This window comes from Austrofundulus limnaeus, unplaced genomic scaffold, assembly GCF_001266775.1.
Source record: "Austrofundulus limnaeus strain Quisiro unplaced genomic scaffold, Austrofundulus_limnaeus-1.0 Scaffold744, whole genome shotgun sequence".
Lineage (NCBI taxonomy): Eukaryota > Metazoa > Chordata > Actinopteri > Cyprinodontiformes > Rivulidae > Austrofundulus > Austrofundulus limnaeus.
The window spans coordinates 157,572-174,290 of NW_013953146.1; the positions used below are offsets into that span (position 1 = coordinate 157,572).

At 40.0% G+C, this 16,719-nt stretch overlaps 1 protein-coding gene across 4 annotated transcripts in view; it reads left to right on the plus strand.

Moving 5' to 3' along the window:
* Window positions 1-16,719, plus strand: part of ncaph (non-SMC condensin I complex, subunit H) — a 27,102-nt gene that overhangs the window by 8,349 nt on the left and 2,034 nt on the right. For 3 of the 4 annotated variants that reach the window (XM_014028317.1, XM_014028316.1, XM_014028314.1), the window contains exons 5-17: window positions 218-335; window positions 1,341-1,480; window positions 4,638-4,827; window positions 4,948-5,030; window positions 5,258-5,451; window positions 5,962-6,107; window positions 10,966-11,072; window positions 11,556-11,675; window positions 12,505-12,612; window positions 13,037-13,171; window positions 14,692-14,802; window positions 15,593-15,672; window positions 15,892-15,967. In XM_014028317.1, coding sequence (XP_013883771.1) covers window positions 218-335; window positions 1,341-1,480; window positions 4,638-4,827; window positions 4,948-5,030; window positions 5,258-5,451; window positions 5,962-6,107; window positions 10,966-11,072; window positions 11,556-11,675; window positions 12,505-12,612; window positions 13,037-13,171; window positions 14,692-14,802; window positions 15,593-15,672; window positions 15,892-15,967 — 1,608 coding nt within the window. The remainder of the gene's footprint in view (window positions 1-217; window positions 336-1,340; window positions 1,481-4,637; window positions 4,828-4,947; window positions 5,031-5,257; window positions 5,452-5,961; window positions 6,108-10,965; window positions 11,073-11,555; window positions 11,676-12,504; window positions 12,613-13,036; window positions 13,172-14,691; window positions 14,803-15,592; window positions 15,673-15,891; window positions 15,968-16,719) is intronic. The other variant, XM_014028315.1, reaches the window with a different exon arrangement.

A 16,719-nucleotide genomic window follows, 5' to 3' on the forward strand; every position in this document is an offset into this window, starting at 1 on the left:
ACCAAAAATACTTTGATTCATGAGTTTCTGCCAGTTTGTTTTTATTTTTTGTCATTTGTGTTTATTATGAAATTGGTCTTAAATTTAATTTCACTTGGCATTAAAAACGTCCTAAAAGGTAAAATTAACTTACCTTAAACTGTATGAACCCTGTTGTATCAAAAACATTACAATTTTAAGTATGCTCTGTTGTTTTTGTTGTGTGTGTGTTTGTAAGGTGGCAGCTGGCACTCTGGATGCCAGCACAAAGATCTACGCTGTGAGGGTGGACGCTGTTCATGCTGATGCCTACAGGGTGCTGGGTGGTCTTGGGGCTGAGACGAAACCTGGAGAAGGTGAGACCCCTGCATCATGTGCAGCTGGATTTTTATTTGTTTATTTTGTGGCTTAATATACTATTGAACAGATTCTACATATCCAGCACGTCTCTTTTGTCTCTCTGATTCAACTAACCTGATCAGTGGACATTTAACTTGATTGTTTACAAGTTGGCTTGTTTGATTCTGAACATGTTGGTTCATATAAACAGGTGGGGTTAGCAGCAGATGAGAAGTCACAATCAGTTTCAGAAACTGTATGAATCCAACAAAAGACCAAATTAAACTTGTTAACTAAAATAAAAAAAATTAATTTCAATATTTACAGCTGCTAGGGACAAGGCAGGACATAAACCTGTCAAAACGCACAATAAAGGTTTATTTATTTATTTATTTATTTATTTATTTATTTATTTCCAGAAAAGCTGACTGTATTTCAGCTGTATCGTATCTCCTGGTTTGACATGAAGGCTTATAACATTTGAGCCCCACACTGTCACAGCTATAAACTAAAGGGAATGGATATGGCTTGCCACTTTGCATGCCAACATTTACAATAACTTATTTACTTTAGGACAAGATTTAATATCTAAACATTAACAAGGTTTTTACAGTTTTGTTTGCTGAGGCTGATCAGCTGTTGCTGCCATCATATTGACTCCAAATGTTAAATGTAGATGTACGTCCATCTAATTACTTTCTGAAAGTTTCTTTAAAATTCATCTACCAGCTGAGATATCATGCTGACATGTAAACAAACACATCTAGAGACGGGCAGTTATCTACGTCTTCAAAATAAGCAGAAATAACTTCGTGGCTCATTTCTCATTTTATCAGTTTGTCACAATGTATGAGAGTTATCTGTGCAGCAACGTTCAGAAAGTAAAGATTAGTTCTTCCAGTTTTTCACTGATTGTTCTCAGTCTGGTGCTGGTCCATAAATGTTCTTGGCCTAACCATTTTTGCTCTGCGGGATAAATATATTTTTTTGTTTTGTACTTTTCTTTCTTTGTGAATATGCAGACTGTGGTCCAGACCAGGAAGGAGATGGTACTGCCGGGGATGAAAATGTCAAGCAGCCGAAGAAAAAGAGGCCTCCTAAAAGAACAGTAGAGCAGAATCTGAGCAACATCAACAGTGCAGAATCAGAGAGGAAATGTGAGGTATGGTTGGAAAACCTTGTAAAGTGTTATTTACTCCTCCCTGTTGTGTGCTGTCGTCTGTGGCATTGCTTTTGAGCAGCCCAGAAACAAGATTTTTATTTTATTTTATTGTCTTTCATTCTTCTTCAATCGAATGTGTTAACATTCAAAATAAATCTGATTTGTTTGGTGGCTGTGGCAGAGTAGTTAGGGGAGTTGTCTTCAGTCAGTCAGTTGCAGGTTTGATTGACCCTTTGCACGTGACGTCACGCGCCTCAGAAGACCGCCCCTTTTTTCTTTGTTGGATGGCAGAAACAGACATGTGTCCAAAAGCTACTATTGAGCTAGAGGAGAATCAGGCATTTGGTAGCCTAATATCGTTCTTTCCCCCTGTTGATTTAGCTGTAAAAATGGTGTTCAGCTGCTGCGCAGTCGGCTGCAGAAACAGACAAGGAAACAAACCAAACTTGTCCTTTTATCGTAGTCTTAAGCTGCTGCGCAGTCGGTCGGATCTGGAGACTCTCTGGTTAACCGGACCGGAGTGTCTCCGGTTTCAGACCGCTGCGCTGCTGGTTCTAAAATATTATAATCTCTCCGTCTGCCCACCTGCAGCACTCCGTGTCATAGTGAAGACATAAACAACAGTGATAGCTGGAAATATACTAGTTGTTTTTACTCAATGTTGAATCAGTGTTGTTGAGTGAAAGGTCGGTAGGAGGAGAAGCTTTTATTTTTTTTCTTCCATGTTGATGGAGTAAACACCAGTTGTGCATTCAGGTCATAAAATCAGACCAGCTGATCATCAAAGCTGTTCATCTTTTTAATTTAACGGGGAATGGATCATTTCAGCTAAATATCGAACAGAAAGAAGCGCAGCTCAGAGCGCTGCGGTAACCCGGAGCTGTTTAACATGTAGAGAAGCTACTAGCTTGTTAACTTGCTAGCCTGCTAGCTGCGTTGTCGGCTCTCCGCTTCGAGGTGCTCAGTAACCTGAAAAACATCTAGAATAACGTATGGAATCAGCAAATAAAAATACATTAGCATTAACAAGCAAGTCTTAGCTTGGCCATTATGAGATATCTTGTCTCTCCAATGTAAGAGAAGCACTCTGTCCCGGTCACCCATCCAGCAACAAAAAACTGATAAGCATCCAGGCTTTTATATGCTTTTAAGTCAGCTCCAGTGTAGGGGGAAACACCATTTATGACATAGTGGTATAAGTCATGTGGCGTGAATTCAGGCAAAGTTTGCATTTTGATCAAATCAACAAACACGTCCGGAGGGAGAAGATATGGGTCCATTTCTATCTAGCTATGTCCAATAAATAACGCTGTCTGTGAGCCCCAACTAGGTGTGCGACTTCCACAGAAAAATTATCTAAATTTTAACAAGTAGAAACCATGGCAAAAACAAAAAAACAACTTCAAAAACAATCACTGCCATTCAATTCAATACAGCACTCCGTGCCTTCTGCCGTCTGACATGCCGGTATCACTTGACTTTGTCACGTGGGTGCAAAGGGTCAATACCCCATTCCATCCATCTACAGGCCTGAACTCACTCCTAAAGCCAAACAGACGCACAGTCAGGTGGTTGTTCACCAAGCTGAGCTCCTGGGAAACCCCTCCCGCTGCAGCATACGTCACTACAGGGGGTTTCTCCCTTCAGCATACAGGGACGAGGTGCAGTGGTTGGCAGTGTGGTGTCAGAACAACCTGTCCTTCAACACCCTAAAAACCAAGGAGATGGTCATAAACTACAGGAAGAGTAATGGTGCGTTCACACCGAACGCGATTTCAGCATCAGGAGCAGCAGGTTTACATACAAAGTCTATGGTGGACGCGCTTCAAGCAACGTCGGGAAGTTCTGCGGCGCCTCAAGCGCGATTAGAGCAGCGCGATTTGAACGATTTGGACGATCTGAGCGTTCGACACGCTGAGGCGCAAATCGCTGAAGTTAGGAAATCTGAACTTTTGCAGCTCGACGCGCAGCGTCAACCAATCAGAGAGACTCCACTGTGTGACGTAGTGACATATTTCCCGACGGGACAGTTTACTGAATGATGTCCACTAACCTGAAACAGACAGAGCTCCTGCTCTTTAGCTGAAATGAGTGCTGCAGTCGTGTCCTGATCCGCAGCAATGCGTGGCAGCGACTCATCAGACTGGAAAAATAGTCCTGAAAGCGAGCTGTGAGCCTCTACTCTGAATTATCTGGTGAATTAATTATGAATTAATTATCTGATGAACGTGACATGCTCTGGCTCTCTGTAAATAAAGCAAAGCCACTTCCTCGTCCGACATTAAACAGCCCCACAGAGGAGGGAGGGGCGGGGCGGCTGTCGCCGTGCAGCGCAGCTGTCCTGCGTCTGACCTCAAAGTGCACAAGCTTCAAACTTCAGCGTTGGCTGCGATTTTGACGCTGAAATCGCGTTCGGTGTGAACGCACCATAAGGCTGCTCCTGCACCTCTTTACATCAATGGAGACAGCGTGAAGAAGGTCACCACTTCAAATTCTTCACGACCTACAGCAAACCTCTCCTGGTCAGTCAGAGGCCCAGCTGAGACTCCACCTGAGAGTATTCAGTTGGAACAACTTGGAGACTAAGCTGTTGGTATCGTTCTATCACACCACCATAGAGAGGGGGCTGGAAAACAGCATCACTGTGTGGTACGCTGGCTCCTGCGCTGCTGAAGAGGCTGCAGGTGATGATCAGGACTGCTGAGAAAATAACTGCTTGTCTACTCCCCCCCTTTGACAATATTGCCAGCAGCCGCTGTCTCTCCAGGACAAAGTGGATCTTAAAAGACCACCTGGTCACCACCTGCTCAGCTTGCTGCCTCCAACAGAAGGTACAGGAGCTTTAAGAGCCGCACCAACAGACTCAAAAACTGTTTCTTCCCATGGGCCGTCTGAACACCAGCCAAATATCCTGAGAGCAGTAACTACTTTTTTAGTTTTGTCTCTGTAAACTCTATATATTGCTGTTGTTCTATATGTCCTATGTTCAGTTACGTTGTACAGGCATATGCAATGACAATAAAGACTATTCTATTACCATGCTGTAATTATTCATATGAAATAAGGATAATCTTCTTGACTTGATTTAGTTCATATTACTGAATTTTACTTGATGCAAATGTTTTTAAACTGACCACTGTTCCCCTTCAACACCCAGGTGGACCCCATGTTTCAGCGGTTGGCTTCCTCCTTTGATGAGACCAGCACGGCAGGCGTCTTCCTGTCTGTCCTCTTCAGTGAGAACAGTCGCTGTGAGCTGCTGTTTCCCTCTCACATGACTCTCCTGCAGTCCAGACCCTCTTACTCTCCTCCAACTCCACAGACAGTCCCTGCATCACCATTCAAGGGTAAAAACTATTTACCAAGTACAAAGGCTTGCATTGACTTCAGTGGCTCCCTGTTTTGTGTCCTTTTTAAAAGTTTTATCTCTATCTAAAAAAAGCTAAACCCTGTCTTTCTATCACTAGCCGGACTGCAACGTTCCCAGGAGAAAAGCTCCATCTGCCCGTCGCTGCAGGACTTTTCCTTCACAAGCTGGAACCCCGAGCAGGTCAGGGAACCATAAGTTACTTTGCTGCAATTCTTTCAAAGTAAATATTAGTAATTGTTTCAGTTCTCCTAAACTTCACTGTTCATTTTACGCATTTAATAAAAAGGCATCTGAAGACAGAGATTTAGCAAACTCGCAAAGTTTTATTTCAGCCTAAACATGCACTATGTGGTGCTCCAAAAACTACCATTAATACCACCCCTTTCTTTCTGGTTCTCTCCTTTCAGACCATGAATCAGCTGTTGGAGAAGATGAAGCAGGGTGAACATGTGTTTGACGTGAACGCTGAGCCTGAACCAGAACCAGAGGAAGACTGCTGCCCTGACTTTGATGCTGATTATGAGGAGGGATCAGCTGACTATGAAGATAGATCTAAAGAGGTCAAAGAGGGCTGTGAAGGCTCTGGGTCCGGCAAAGGAAGGTAAGTGGGTTACACACCAGTACCTCTGATTAGAGGTTGAGAGTGAATAAAGGGTTGACAAATATTGTATATTTAGAAAAAAATCTACTTAAAATATATCTGCTAAAGCTGTAAATGTACATGATGACATGCTTTCTGAATTGCCTCAGGCTTTAATTCATTGCATGACATTTTTAAATTTTTATTTTAACAAATCTAATTTTCCTTGTCACACAAACATGAATATTAATAATATGATAGGCCATCTTTCAATCTTGTGGATATTAATGTAATTATCAATGTTTTAGGCAGAAAACGATTATTTTCACAACATGCTTTCTGACTAGTTTCCTGCCTCTGCTTTTTATTCTTTTCACTAATGACAAGGAATCTTTAGCGTAAAATATCCAGCTGCTCTCGAGAAGAGAGTCAGCACTGCAGAAAAACTGCCAAGTCATTCAGAGTCACCTGAAGATAACACATCTGTGGGATGTGTTTATGTATTTATTTTCCCCTGTGTTGTTTATGCAGGGATGTTATTCCCATTGGTGAGGGGGACATAGCCACCATGTGTCTGCAGCTGTCCTCTCAGCCCAGAGAGTATTCCTACTTCAGCCCCAGGACCATGGCCACATGGGCTGGCCCAGGTTACTGGCAGTTCAAACCGAAGCACAAATGTAAGTAAACAGTTCTTTAATAGGTACTTGTATGTTTGTATATTTGTTTATTTAAAAAGGGGCAAACAGGTAATTCAGTGTATCATCTAAATGTACCAGATGGAGCCATTGGGGCTGCACAATATATCGTAAATATATCATCATAATATCAGTGTGCACAATATTCATATTGCAAAGGACTGCTGGGAGTGCAGTAATTGTTGACTAATGTATGTGAAGAGTTTTAAAGTTGTATTTTTCATTCTAACGCAATATTTAGACAGTAGGACAGCTTCTTGGCAGCAAAAGCTCACACCAGACACAAATGACATTGATTTTTGGCAAGGTCATTTGTGTCTGGTGTGATCTTTTGCTGTCACATACAGTATGAAATACAGATTAGAAAGGGAGGAGAAAAAAAATAGGCACATACCGCTCCTGATACTGTCATCGCAATATTTAAAAATACCGCCATTGCAAGAACTTCCAATATCGTGCAGTCCTAATAGCCACACACATATTTTTGTCCCACTGTGGCTCCTGACACGTTCACAGAATAAGTTAAATTATTTAGTGAGCAGTGGTATGGGTTATGAAACCAGTTCATCTTTAGAAAGCTGTGGACATCTTTATTGATATTAGTTTGTAGGAAAATTACACAACTTGCTGAAGAGTTTTTGTTCTCAGTACGATCCGAGTAATTGAAGATTAAGTATTTGCCAATCTTAATCTGAAACTTGCACGTGCAGATTTTATACTCTCTCATTGTCTCTTCTTTTGAAAGTTTCTAAAGTGTGTTGCTTAGCCGTGTTAGCTTTGAGAGCTAGCTGGGTGAACTCGATGTACTCGATCATGTCTTTGGATTTGATGAGAAATACAGTGGGGAGAACAAGTATTTGATACACTGTTGATTTTTCAGGTTTTCCCACTTGCAAAGCTTGTAGATGACTGTAATTTTTATCATAGGTACTCTTCAACTGTGAGTGATGGAATCTAAAACAAAAATCCAGAAAAATACAATGTATGATTTTTAAATAATTAATTTCCATTTTATTGTGTGAAATAAGTATTTGATACACCAGAAAAATGAAACTTAATATTTGGTACAGAAACCTTTGTTTGCAATTACAGAGATCAGACGTTTCCTGTAGTTCTTGACCAGGTTTGCACACACTGCAGCAGGGATTTTGGCCCACTCCTCCATACAGATCTCCTCCAGAGCCTTCAGGTTTCGGGGCTGTCGCTGGGCCACACGGACTTTAAGCTCCCTCCAAAGATTTTCTATTGGATTCAGGTCTGGAGACTGGCTAGGCCACTCCAGGACCTTAAGATGTTTCCTATGGAGCCACTCTTTAGTTGCCCTGGCTGTGTGTTTTGGGTCATTATCATGCTGGAAGACCCAGCCACGACCCATCTTCAGTGCTCTTACTGAGGGAAGGAGGTTGTTGGCCAAAATCTCACGATACATGGCCCCATCCATCCTTCCCACAATATGGTGCAGTCGTCCTGTCCCCTTTGCAGAAAGCATCCCCAAAGAATGATGTTTCCACCGCCATGCTTCACGGTTGGGATGGTGTTCTTGGGGTTGTACTCATCATTCTTCTTCCTCCAAACATGACGAGTGGAGTTTAAACCAAAAAGTTCTACTTTTGTCTCATCAGACCACATGACCTTCTCCCATTCCTCCTCTGGATCATTCAGATGGTCATTTGCAAACATCAGACGGGCTTTGACATGCGTTGGCTTGAGGAAGGGCACCTTGCGTGCACTGCAGGGTTTTAATCCTTTACGGCGTAGAGTGTTACTGATTGTTTTCTTTGAGACTGTGGTCCCAGCTCTATTCAGGTCATTGACCAGGTCCTGCCGTGTAGTTCTGGGCTCATTCCTCACCTTCCTCAAGATCAATGATGCTCCACAAGGTGAGATCTTGCATGGTGCCCCAGACCGAGGGAGATTTTCCGTTATTTTGTATTTCTRCCATTTTCTAATAATTGCACCAACTGTTGTTGCCTTCTCACCAAGCTGCTTGCCTATTGTCCTGTAGCCCATCCCAGCCTTGTGCAGGTCTACAATTTTATCCCTGATGTCCTTACACAGCTCTCTGGTCTTGGGCATTGTGGAGATGCTGGAGTCTGATTGATTGAGTGTGTGGACAGGTGTCTTTTATACAGGTAACGAGTTCAAACAGGTGCAGTTAATACAGGTAATGAGTGGAGAACAGGAGGGCTTCTTAAAGAAGAACTAACATGTCTGTAAGAGCCAAAATTCTTACTGGTTGATAGATGATCAAATACTTATTTCACACAATAAAATGGAAATTAATTATTTAAAAATCATACATTGTATTTTTCTGTATTTTTGTTTTAGATTCCATCACTCACAGRTGAAGAGTACCTATGATAAAAATTACAGTCATCTACAAGCTTTGCAAGTGGGAAAACCTGAAAAATCAACAGTGTATCAAATACTTGTTCTCCCCACTGTATCTGAGCCACTATTTTCAAATATTGCAAGTAGCTTCTGTACTCCTTTTATTTTTATAGTTATCAGCACGTGAACAGACATGTTGGTGTGTTACATCAGAAGGTTTTCCAGCTGAGCTGATGTGAAACCACTGACAGGTCAAAGACAGCGATCAGGAGCTGAGTGCAGTCAGCTACTCTGACACCAGTGATCAAGACCTCAGTCTAATACTTGACATCAGTTCAAGGCTTCTCCATTTATCATCGCTCGTTTATTGTTTTGCCACCAGAAATGTTGACACATCAAATGGTTACTATAAAATCTAACTTCAGTGTACAGCATTTGTCCTTTGTTCTGCCTTCATTTTGAACTTAAATCATTGTGTCAGCTGTAGTTTTTTAAGCTATCCTTTTACGTTTTTGTTGTGAGAAGTTTCATACTCTTAAAGTCAACGTTGGCTAAATGTTCCCAAGCTAAGAATGAAAAACTGTCAGAGCGTTAAAACTTGTTTAATTAAAGATAATCTCAATGATTTCCTGCAAACTTAGTTTAATTATGATCATGGATCTTTTTAGAGATAAGCATTTCAAGCAAAATCACCCTGTAATTTATTTGATTAATTATTATGATAAAAAATATTGATATTGAATTATTATTCTGAATATTTCTACCTCTTCATACTACAGCATTTCTCCTGGACTCAGACTGTAGTTTTTTTGTTTGTTTTTTTTTTTTTCGACTTTGTGACAGTGGCAACTTTCAGTCAAATTGCATACAAACTTGATTATCTAAGTGCATTTTAGGTTCCTGACATTTACACGTTGCTTCTTAAACTTTTCTGCTGATCTGTGTGTCGGTTAATCCCAAAGAAAACTTTCAAACTCTTTCTAAGTCTGCTCATAGGCAGCTCATCATGAAATATATGCTTATTCACAGCACCAGTGACATTTTTCAGAAGGGCTGCACATCTGAAGGAACTTTGAGTCAAATGTTACAGACTTAAATCATACTTTACTGAGATGCTCCTGATGACACGGTTCAGAGAATCTCAGAATAAGTTCTGAGAAAGAAAGGAAGCACTGCTGAACTGCCTCATTTATAAAGGATTGCTTGAAAATCATAGTAAAAGTGAACGTCGGCCAAAAAGAAATCAGATTTATAAAACCGTGCACAAGTACACCCTCAAGCAATTTCCCTTCATAGATCACAGACGCACTTCAGAGTTTGCGTACAAGGTCCCACCTCAGGTTCTGCCCTCTATACGCCTACATTCAACCAGTCAATGCAAAGTACCTCATGAATGTTAAAGGGATCCCCGATTAGTTGTAACATTAGACTTTATATGATAAACATACTTTAACTATAAAATAAAGACTGTAAAAATACTGTAGGGTGTTCAGTTTTTATCATTTTTAAACTAAAAGTTAAAAAATTACTACACGGACGGGGCCATTTTATTTACATGCAAAGCATTCTGGGTAACTGATGACATCAACTAGGTCATCAGTGCGAGGCTGCTAGCGAGCTATATCCACTCTGAAGGTTAATCTTGGACAATATCTGATGATAGACTCTTAAATGAAACCAGAGAGCGTTGACAGAGAGGAGAAGGTAGAAATGACTCAGTCTGTAAATGAAAATATGGATGGAGGACCTCAGTTTAGCTTGTTTGTCGTGCTAGCGCCGAGCTAATACTTATAAGGCAATATAGCACTAGCGCAAAAGGCTTCCATGAAGCAGCTCTGTTGTCCTCAAAGACATAAATTAGTTTGCGGCACAAAACTTTCTTGAGGGGACGAACACGTTCAGTGAAGGAACTGAACAGCTTCACTTAGAAAAATTATTTTCAATTTTTGATAAAAGCATTGTCTTATAATGACACCCTTGGGTACAGTACATGTGCATCGTCCTGTTTTGGTTTGATTTGATTTATTGATTCAACAGGAAAAGTTTACTAAAAATCAAGCCTGACTCAGCATAATGGCTGTTTTACAGCAGGTTCCTGTTCTGCAGCATATAAAACACTCAGAAATACAGCATCACAATCACATCATTATACACCATAGACACAAAGACAAACAAGCATACCAAATTTCAGGAAGGCAGCATTTGCAAAATAGGACATCTAAATATGAGCGCAACAAAAAGTGTCCAGCAGATGGCAGACAAGATTCTTCTTAAAGGGCTGTAGTTTTGAAATGGACTTTATGTTTTGAGGAATGTCATTCCATGCTTTAGTATAAACATAGAAGAAAGACCTCTGGCCGTAACAGTTTTTAAAAGTTGGTAATATCAGTTGTCCTTTTGTAACAGATCTAGTTGAATGACCACTTCCAGAATTTGATTTGGGCAACAATGAAACAGTTTTATCTTTGTGCTTTTTTTTATATTTCTGTCTGTTCTTTTTCTACTTTAGTGGATCATGTACCTGACAAGGAGACCCGAAAAAGGAAACCTAAAAAAATCTTTGAGATAGACTTCAGTGATGATGTCAACTTTGACACTTACTTCCGTACCACAAGGGTAAAACCTTTATGTACTTTATTTCAAACAAAACCCTTACCAACACTCTAAAATGTTATTTTTATGTTCGAGTAGCCATCTGGCTCCAGTTTATTTGAGTTTTGTTTTTTACCCCCCAACATGTGAAAATCCTAATTGCACTCAGTCATTTGATCATCTTTGTCTTCTTTTTCTGTGTTCTAAATTGTTTGCCATCCAGTACGTTCCTTATAAGATCTGACTGATTGCAATTCTGAGATGTTATTTGAAGTATTGGTTTTATACTAGAGGGAGGGGAGGGTCAAAAGTTGGAGAAATTTTCATCCTCAAGTTAAAATATAGGCACATGAACTGTATACAAAGGCACTTAATTGTCATTATCTGTATTAATTATTTCTTTTTATGACAATCTTGTCCCTATCAATGAAAATATTAGTTATAAAAAAGGCACGTTGACTACTCTTTTTTTCCCTGAATCTCATATTTCCTGCTTTACCTTCCCAGGCAGCCACCACTAACAGCAAGTCTGCGCTCTGTGCAAGCAAAAAGAAAACCACTTTACCTGCAGACTTCAAGTTTCCCCCTGAGAAGCTGTCCCAGCTCAGCCTCAAACCCTCCAGCTCGGTGAGACTGGGATTAGTTCTGTCTTCTTCTACAGCTGCTGGAATCAGAGCACCAACAGAACTCGCAGAACAAAAATTGAGCGATTTTAGATTTTCTATGAACTGTTTCCAGTTGATGTAATTCTGGCTGTCCACCTGACATAAACTCTTCACAAATTGTTCAGTCTAAATCAGTTTATACCTTTTATCCTGTTTATGGTTCTTTAATACAAATTGAAAGTATGTCATCTTCTGCTTCTCGTAAAAATTTATTAAGGAATTATGACCCAGTTCAAAGCTGACCTCCCACACAAACAAAAAATTAAAAGACTTAGAATTCCTTGATAAACACACCTTTCCTGCCAGAGTTTTAAACTATCTTATAATGAGAAATTGTAAAGTTGTAGCTGTTTCAATCAAACAATATAAATAATGTTTTGGGATGTTAGCTACGATCACACCAACCTTTTAGCTCAGTATCTGTGGAATGGTCTGAATTATAGACATTTATGTGTTTGTTAGAGTCAGCTAGTCGTGAATCTTGTCATTTTTGTTATGTGCTAAATCCACTTTGGCAGCCATCTTGAAGGTTTTTTAGTTGCATAAATACTTCCAGTGATTTCTTTGATAGTTTCATTCAAATCTGTCTGAAATATTTTGCAAAGAGACAGACAAAGGAAAAAACCATTACCTGATGCCAATGGCAAATGATTCTGTATTCAGCAACACTGTTGTGTCATTTATAGGATTGAGGTTTAGCATTAGGTTCTGGTGACTCGCTACAGAATCTATTCTGATTATCTGTATCGTACAAAAAGATGTTTATCTAAATGTCATATTATATGTTGTAGTTGAGTCAAGAAGTGCAGAAGAGGCTGTCTGGGGAGCTTGGAGAAGGCATCGGTGATTATGACTACAACAACCCCAATGATACAGTCAACTTTTGTCCAGGTCTTCAGGTCTGAAACCTACCTTTTTAAATTACTTTGCATGTCTTTTTTGTTTTTACTTTTCCTGTGTACTTTTTGGACCAACCTTGTTCAGTGTTTGAAGTAGTAAGAAATGATGGAGTCTAAAAATGATCGAATAATTTCTGAAGCTGTTTGGAGTGAGGTGACTGCAGCAGGCTGGTGTCTTCTGTTTGATACCTGCTGCTTCTGCAGTAAGTTTCACAGGAACATGCCTGACAGCCACAGGTGATGCAAACACTACTTTATGTTTCTGATTTGCAGGCAGAGCAGAAAGAATTTATAAGAACTGTGCCTCTTTACTGAATGAATCTGCAACTTAAACTGTTCATCAACGCTGAATTAGACAGTCTTGTTCCTCGTCACAGATCATCCCTCTGATGTGTGTTTGTCTCTTATTTGATGTTTTTTTCAGGGTAATGACAGTGATGATGATGTTGAAGGGTTTGCTGCCTCAGACGACACACAGCCCTCAGGTGACAGTATACCTCCACCCTCACAGGATCTGTCCACATACGGGGAGGACAATCTGGTACCGGAACCACACAGGGTAAGTCATGCATGATTTCTGTCCCTTATGAAGGTCGTGGCTTTAGTCCTTTTCTGCTCAAAAACTTTACCTTTTTTTAGACAGAATGAATATTGTGAAGGTACATAAAACAATATACCACTTTATATTCTTTAATGCAGGGGTGTCAAACTCATTTTCACCGAGGCCCACATGAGCGTTATGGTGGCCCTTTGAGCCAGACGGGAGTGCTGAGGGCCTTGAGTGGATTCTTTTTTTTTTTCCAGCCCATAAATTTTTTTTTCGGTAACTTTGCGTAAATAAAGGCTCAGAATTCCTGAAGGGAAGCATATCACCAGTCATCTTTGATGCCAGACTTTTTAAAATTAAAATCATAGAAGCAACAGAGTTTAACCGTTTTAGTCAAACCTGCACAGTTTGGACCAACATTATGAGTTAGGCCTCAGAAAATGTGTTTTTGATGACTCTCAGCTACTACCACACCTAAATTAGCTAGTATCTTGTAGAATTGACTGAGTTAAAGCCATTTGTATATTTTTATTTTCTATTATATGGAGTTGTTCATTATTAATTAAATGACTAAATTTCTAAAAAATAATAATAATAATTGATTAGCTGTGGCCGCCATCTTGAATTAAGTTAACCTGACTTTTAAAAAGCACTTGTAAGTCCAATAATTACTTTCTGAAAGTTTTGTTAAAATCTGTCCAGTGGTTCATGAGATAATTTGGTAACGCTACAAACTAGGGTTGGGCGATATTGGCAAAATAATTAATCACGATTAATTGTAGTATTTAGTCGTCAACAATTAATTTGACGATTAATCATCTGGAGTCCCTGGACGCCCTTATATCCTAGTCACATGACCAATTTAGTGGGAAAGATTTGCTCTTCGTAAAAATCTGTTCCAAATTGAGTCAAAATCAGACTTCAGACTATACTTCAAATTTTAAATTGTGTTGATAGATAAATAAATTACAGAACTTTTGTTTAAATGTTCGTCATATTTGAAGCAGAGAGGAGCAACAAGCGGACTGACCGGGGAAATATCCAGTCAGTCTGCCTGGTGGCATTAATTGTATTAATCGTCAAGTGCCAAAAAGTAATCGATTAATGTTTTTCTGACGATTAATTGCACACGATATGATTATGTCCAACCTATTACAAACACAGACACACATACTCGTCTCACATGTGGATTTTGCATTGACTTCCATTCATTTCTACAGCCTAACCCTGACTCCTTACCTTAACCTCACAGGTACATACCTGATCCTAATCTAAACTTAATTCATACCATAGCTCTAAACTGTAAGACTGACCCACAAATGGGGTTTTTCCATTGTGTGGACCAGGCAAATGTCCTCATAAGCATAGTATAATGTCAACATATGTCCATACACCAATACAAAGAAATGTACAAAAACACACAAAGAAACAGGCGATACAAATTTTACTGTAAAGTTTTTTTGCTTTGGTTTGTTTTGTGTTTATTTTTCCTCCAGTTTCACATTCACTAACTGTACTTCTTGCTTGTAAAGGTAAACAAGATTGAAATCAACTATGCGAAGACAGCAAAGAAAATGGACATGAAGAGACTTAAGAACAACATGTGGACTCTTCTGACTGAAAGCCCAGAGAAAACAGCACAGGTCGGTTACACCGAATGTTTACAAGTTAGATAGCCTGGCCCTTGCCTTCCTACGCAGCTCCGTTCAGTTCTAGTTTCCCTTCACTGCTCCGTCTGGGACTTCTCCCACTGAGATGGATTTTGCTGGCAGATTTTTAGCCGGGCCAATCAGAGAACAGAACGTGGATTTTCTGCGCAGTGTCTGCTTGTAGTTTATTTTACCTGGGCCAATCAGAGAACAGAAGGAGGAGTTTTGAACAACGTCGATTTTCTGCGCAGTGTCTGCTAGTTATTTTACCATACGGCAGTGGAGGAAGTGAATGAAGCCAGTCTGTGTTGATAAGGCTTCCAAATTAAATTAAATTTGTCTGACAAAGCAGCAGCTCTCATTTACAGTTGTCTCGTTCGGCTCGGTACTTTTCTCCTCTCAGTTGGGTTGTTTACAGCACACCTGATTTCCGGTTAGCTTCTTAGCTTAGCCTCCGTCACAGCTATGGTCACAGTCAGCGATTTACATCGCAGCCAACTGATCCAATCATTTTAAACTTCAGCAGAGGCCACGCCTCCTGCAAGAAATCGATTCTCCATGCATCGAGTCCAGACCCTTGTACGAAACAAAGTGAAGGACAGGGTCTGGTTTAAACCAGGCTACAAGTTAGAGGTTGGTTTAACAAGATAACAGGTGTGTGCTGTGAGAACATTTGAAAATCTTGTCTTCAGTCTGTTTGTGTGGTGGACAGAGTCAGTCGGTTTCAGCTGTGTTTGATTCTGTGTTCATGTCTGTTTTATCACGTCTGCCTCCATGTTTCCAGCAGGTGGAGCAGCCTGCAGAGGCTGCAGAAGTGAGCGGAGAGAAAGCCTTCAGTCAGACCACAAAGGCCCTGCTTCAAAGGTAGCAGCTGACCTCCTGCTGTAATACAACACTTAAGATGAATAATAATCACAAGCAGCTCTCAGAAGGCATAAAGGCTGCATGAAAGTGATGAATCTTGTTCGCTTATTAACTCCATCTTGACTTAACAACTAACTCTGAGGAAATGTTATTTTAGACATTAAATATATTGTGATTGTCTCCATGTTTCTGTTTTCTTTTTTCTTTGTGGTCCTTCAGATTGCCAAACACAATGGCTCAGAACCTGTCTGTTCCGTTGGCTTTTGTGGCTCTGCTTCATCTGGCCAATGAAAAGGTAAAAGTTGTTAAAACACTGGTTGATTGCGTATTACGCATTAATGATGTTCATGTTGCACGCTCTGCTTGTTAAAGCCCTGAAGAACAGGGATAACAACATCTAGACTCAAATGATGCTCATTTTTCAGACTAAAGACCCGGTACACTTTAATGTTTTAAAAGAAATCACTATATTACTAAGTCAAAAGAATGTAGCATTTGATTATAATTTTAGTTTCTTAGTTACAAAGTAAAACAATAAAACAAAACACTACATTATACACCTCCTTCCTTATCTTTGAGGTGGTTCAGTCCCACTCAGCCACACTTGCTAGTCAGAAACATTTGGCTGTCGAGAGGAGAAAGCAAAGTGGTGAATCAGATGGAAGATGGAGTGATATCACTCTAATTATGAGCATAAGATGTCCACACGTCATTTTATGCTGCTCTCAAGCAGCTCATGTGGAACACTGAACATTTGTCAGCTGAACGGACATCTAGGCTAATACTGAACTAAATGTGAACTAACAGTGAAAGTTTTAAGAGTGTATTTTTCTGGTTTTATATTTATGAAAACAAAATGAGAATCTAATTCAGCATTGCATTGTTTTTTAACTTGCAAAACAAAACAAAAAAACCCAAACTAATGGTTATGTAAAACTGAGCCTTTCCCTGCACTCATATCTAGTTCCCTTTCAGTCAATTCACTCGGTACAACATCATGTATGGGAACCACGCCCCTGCGTGTCCTGGCTGAAGCCACCTCTAATC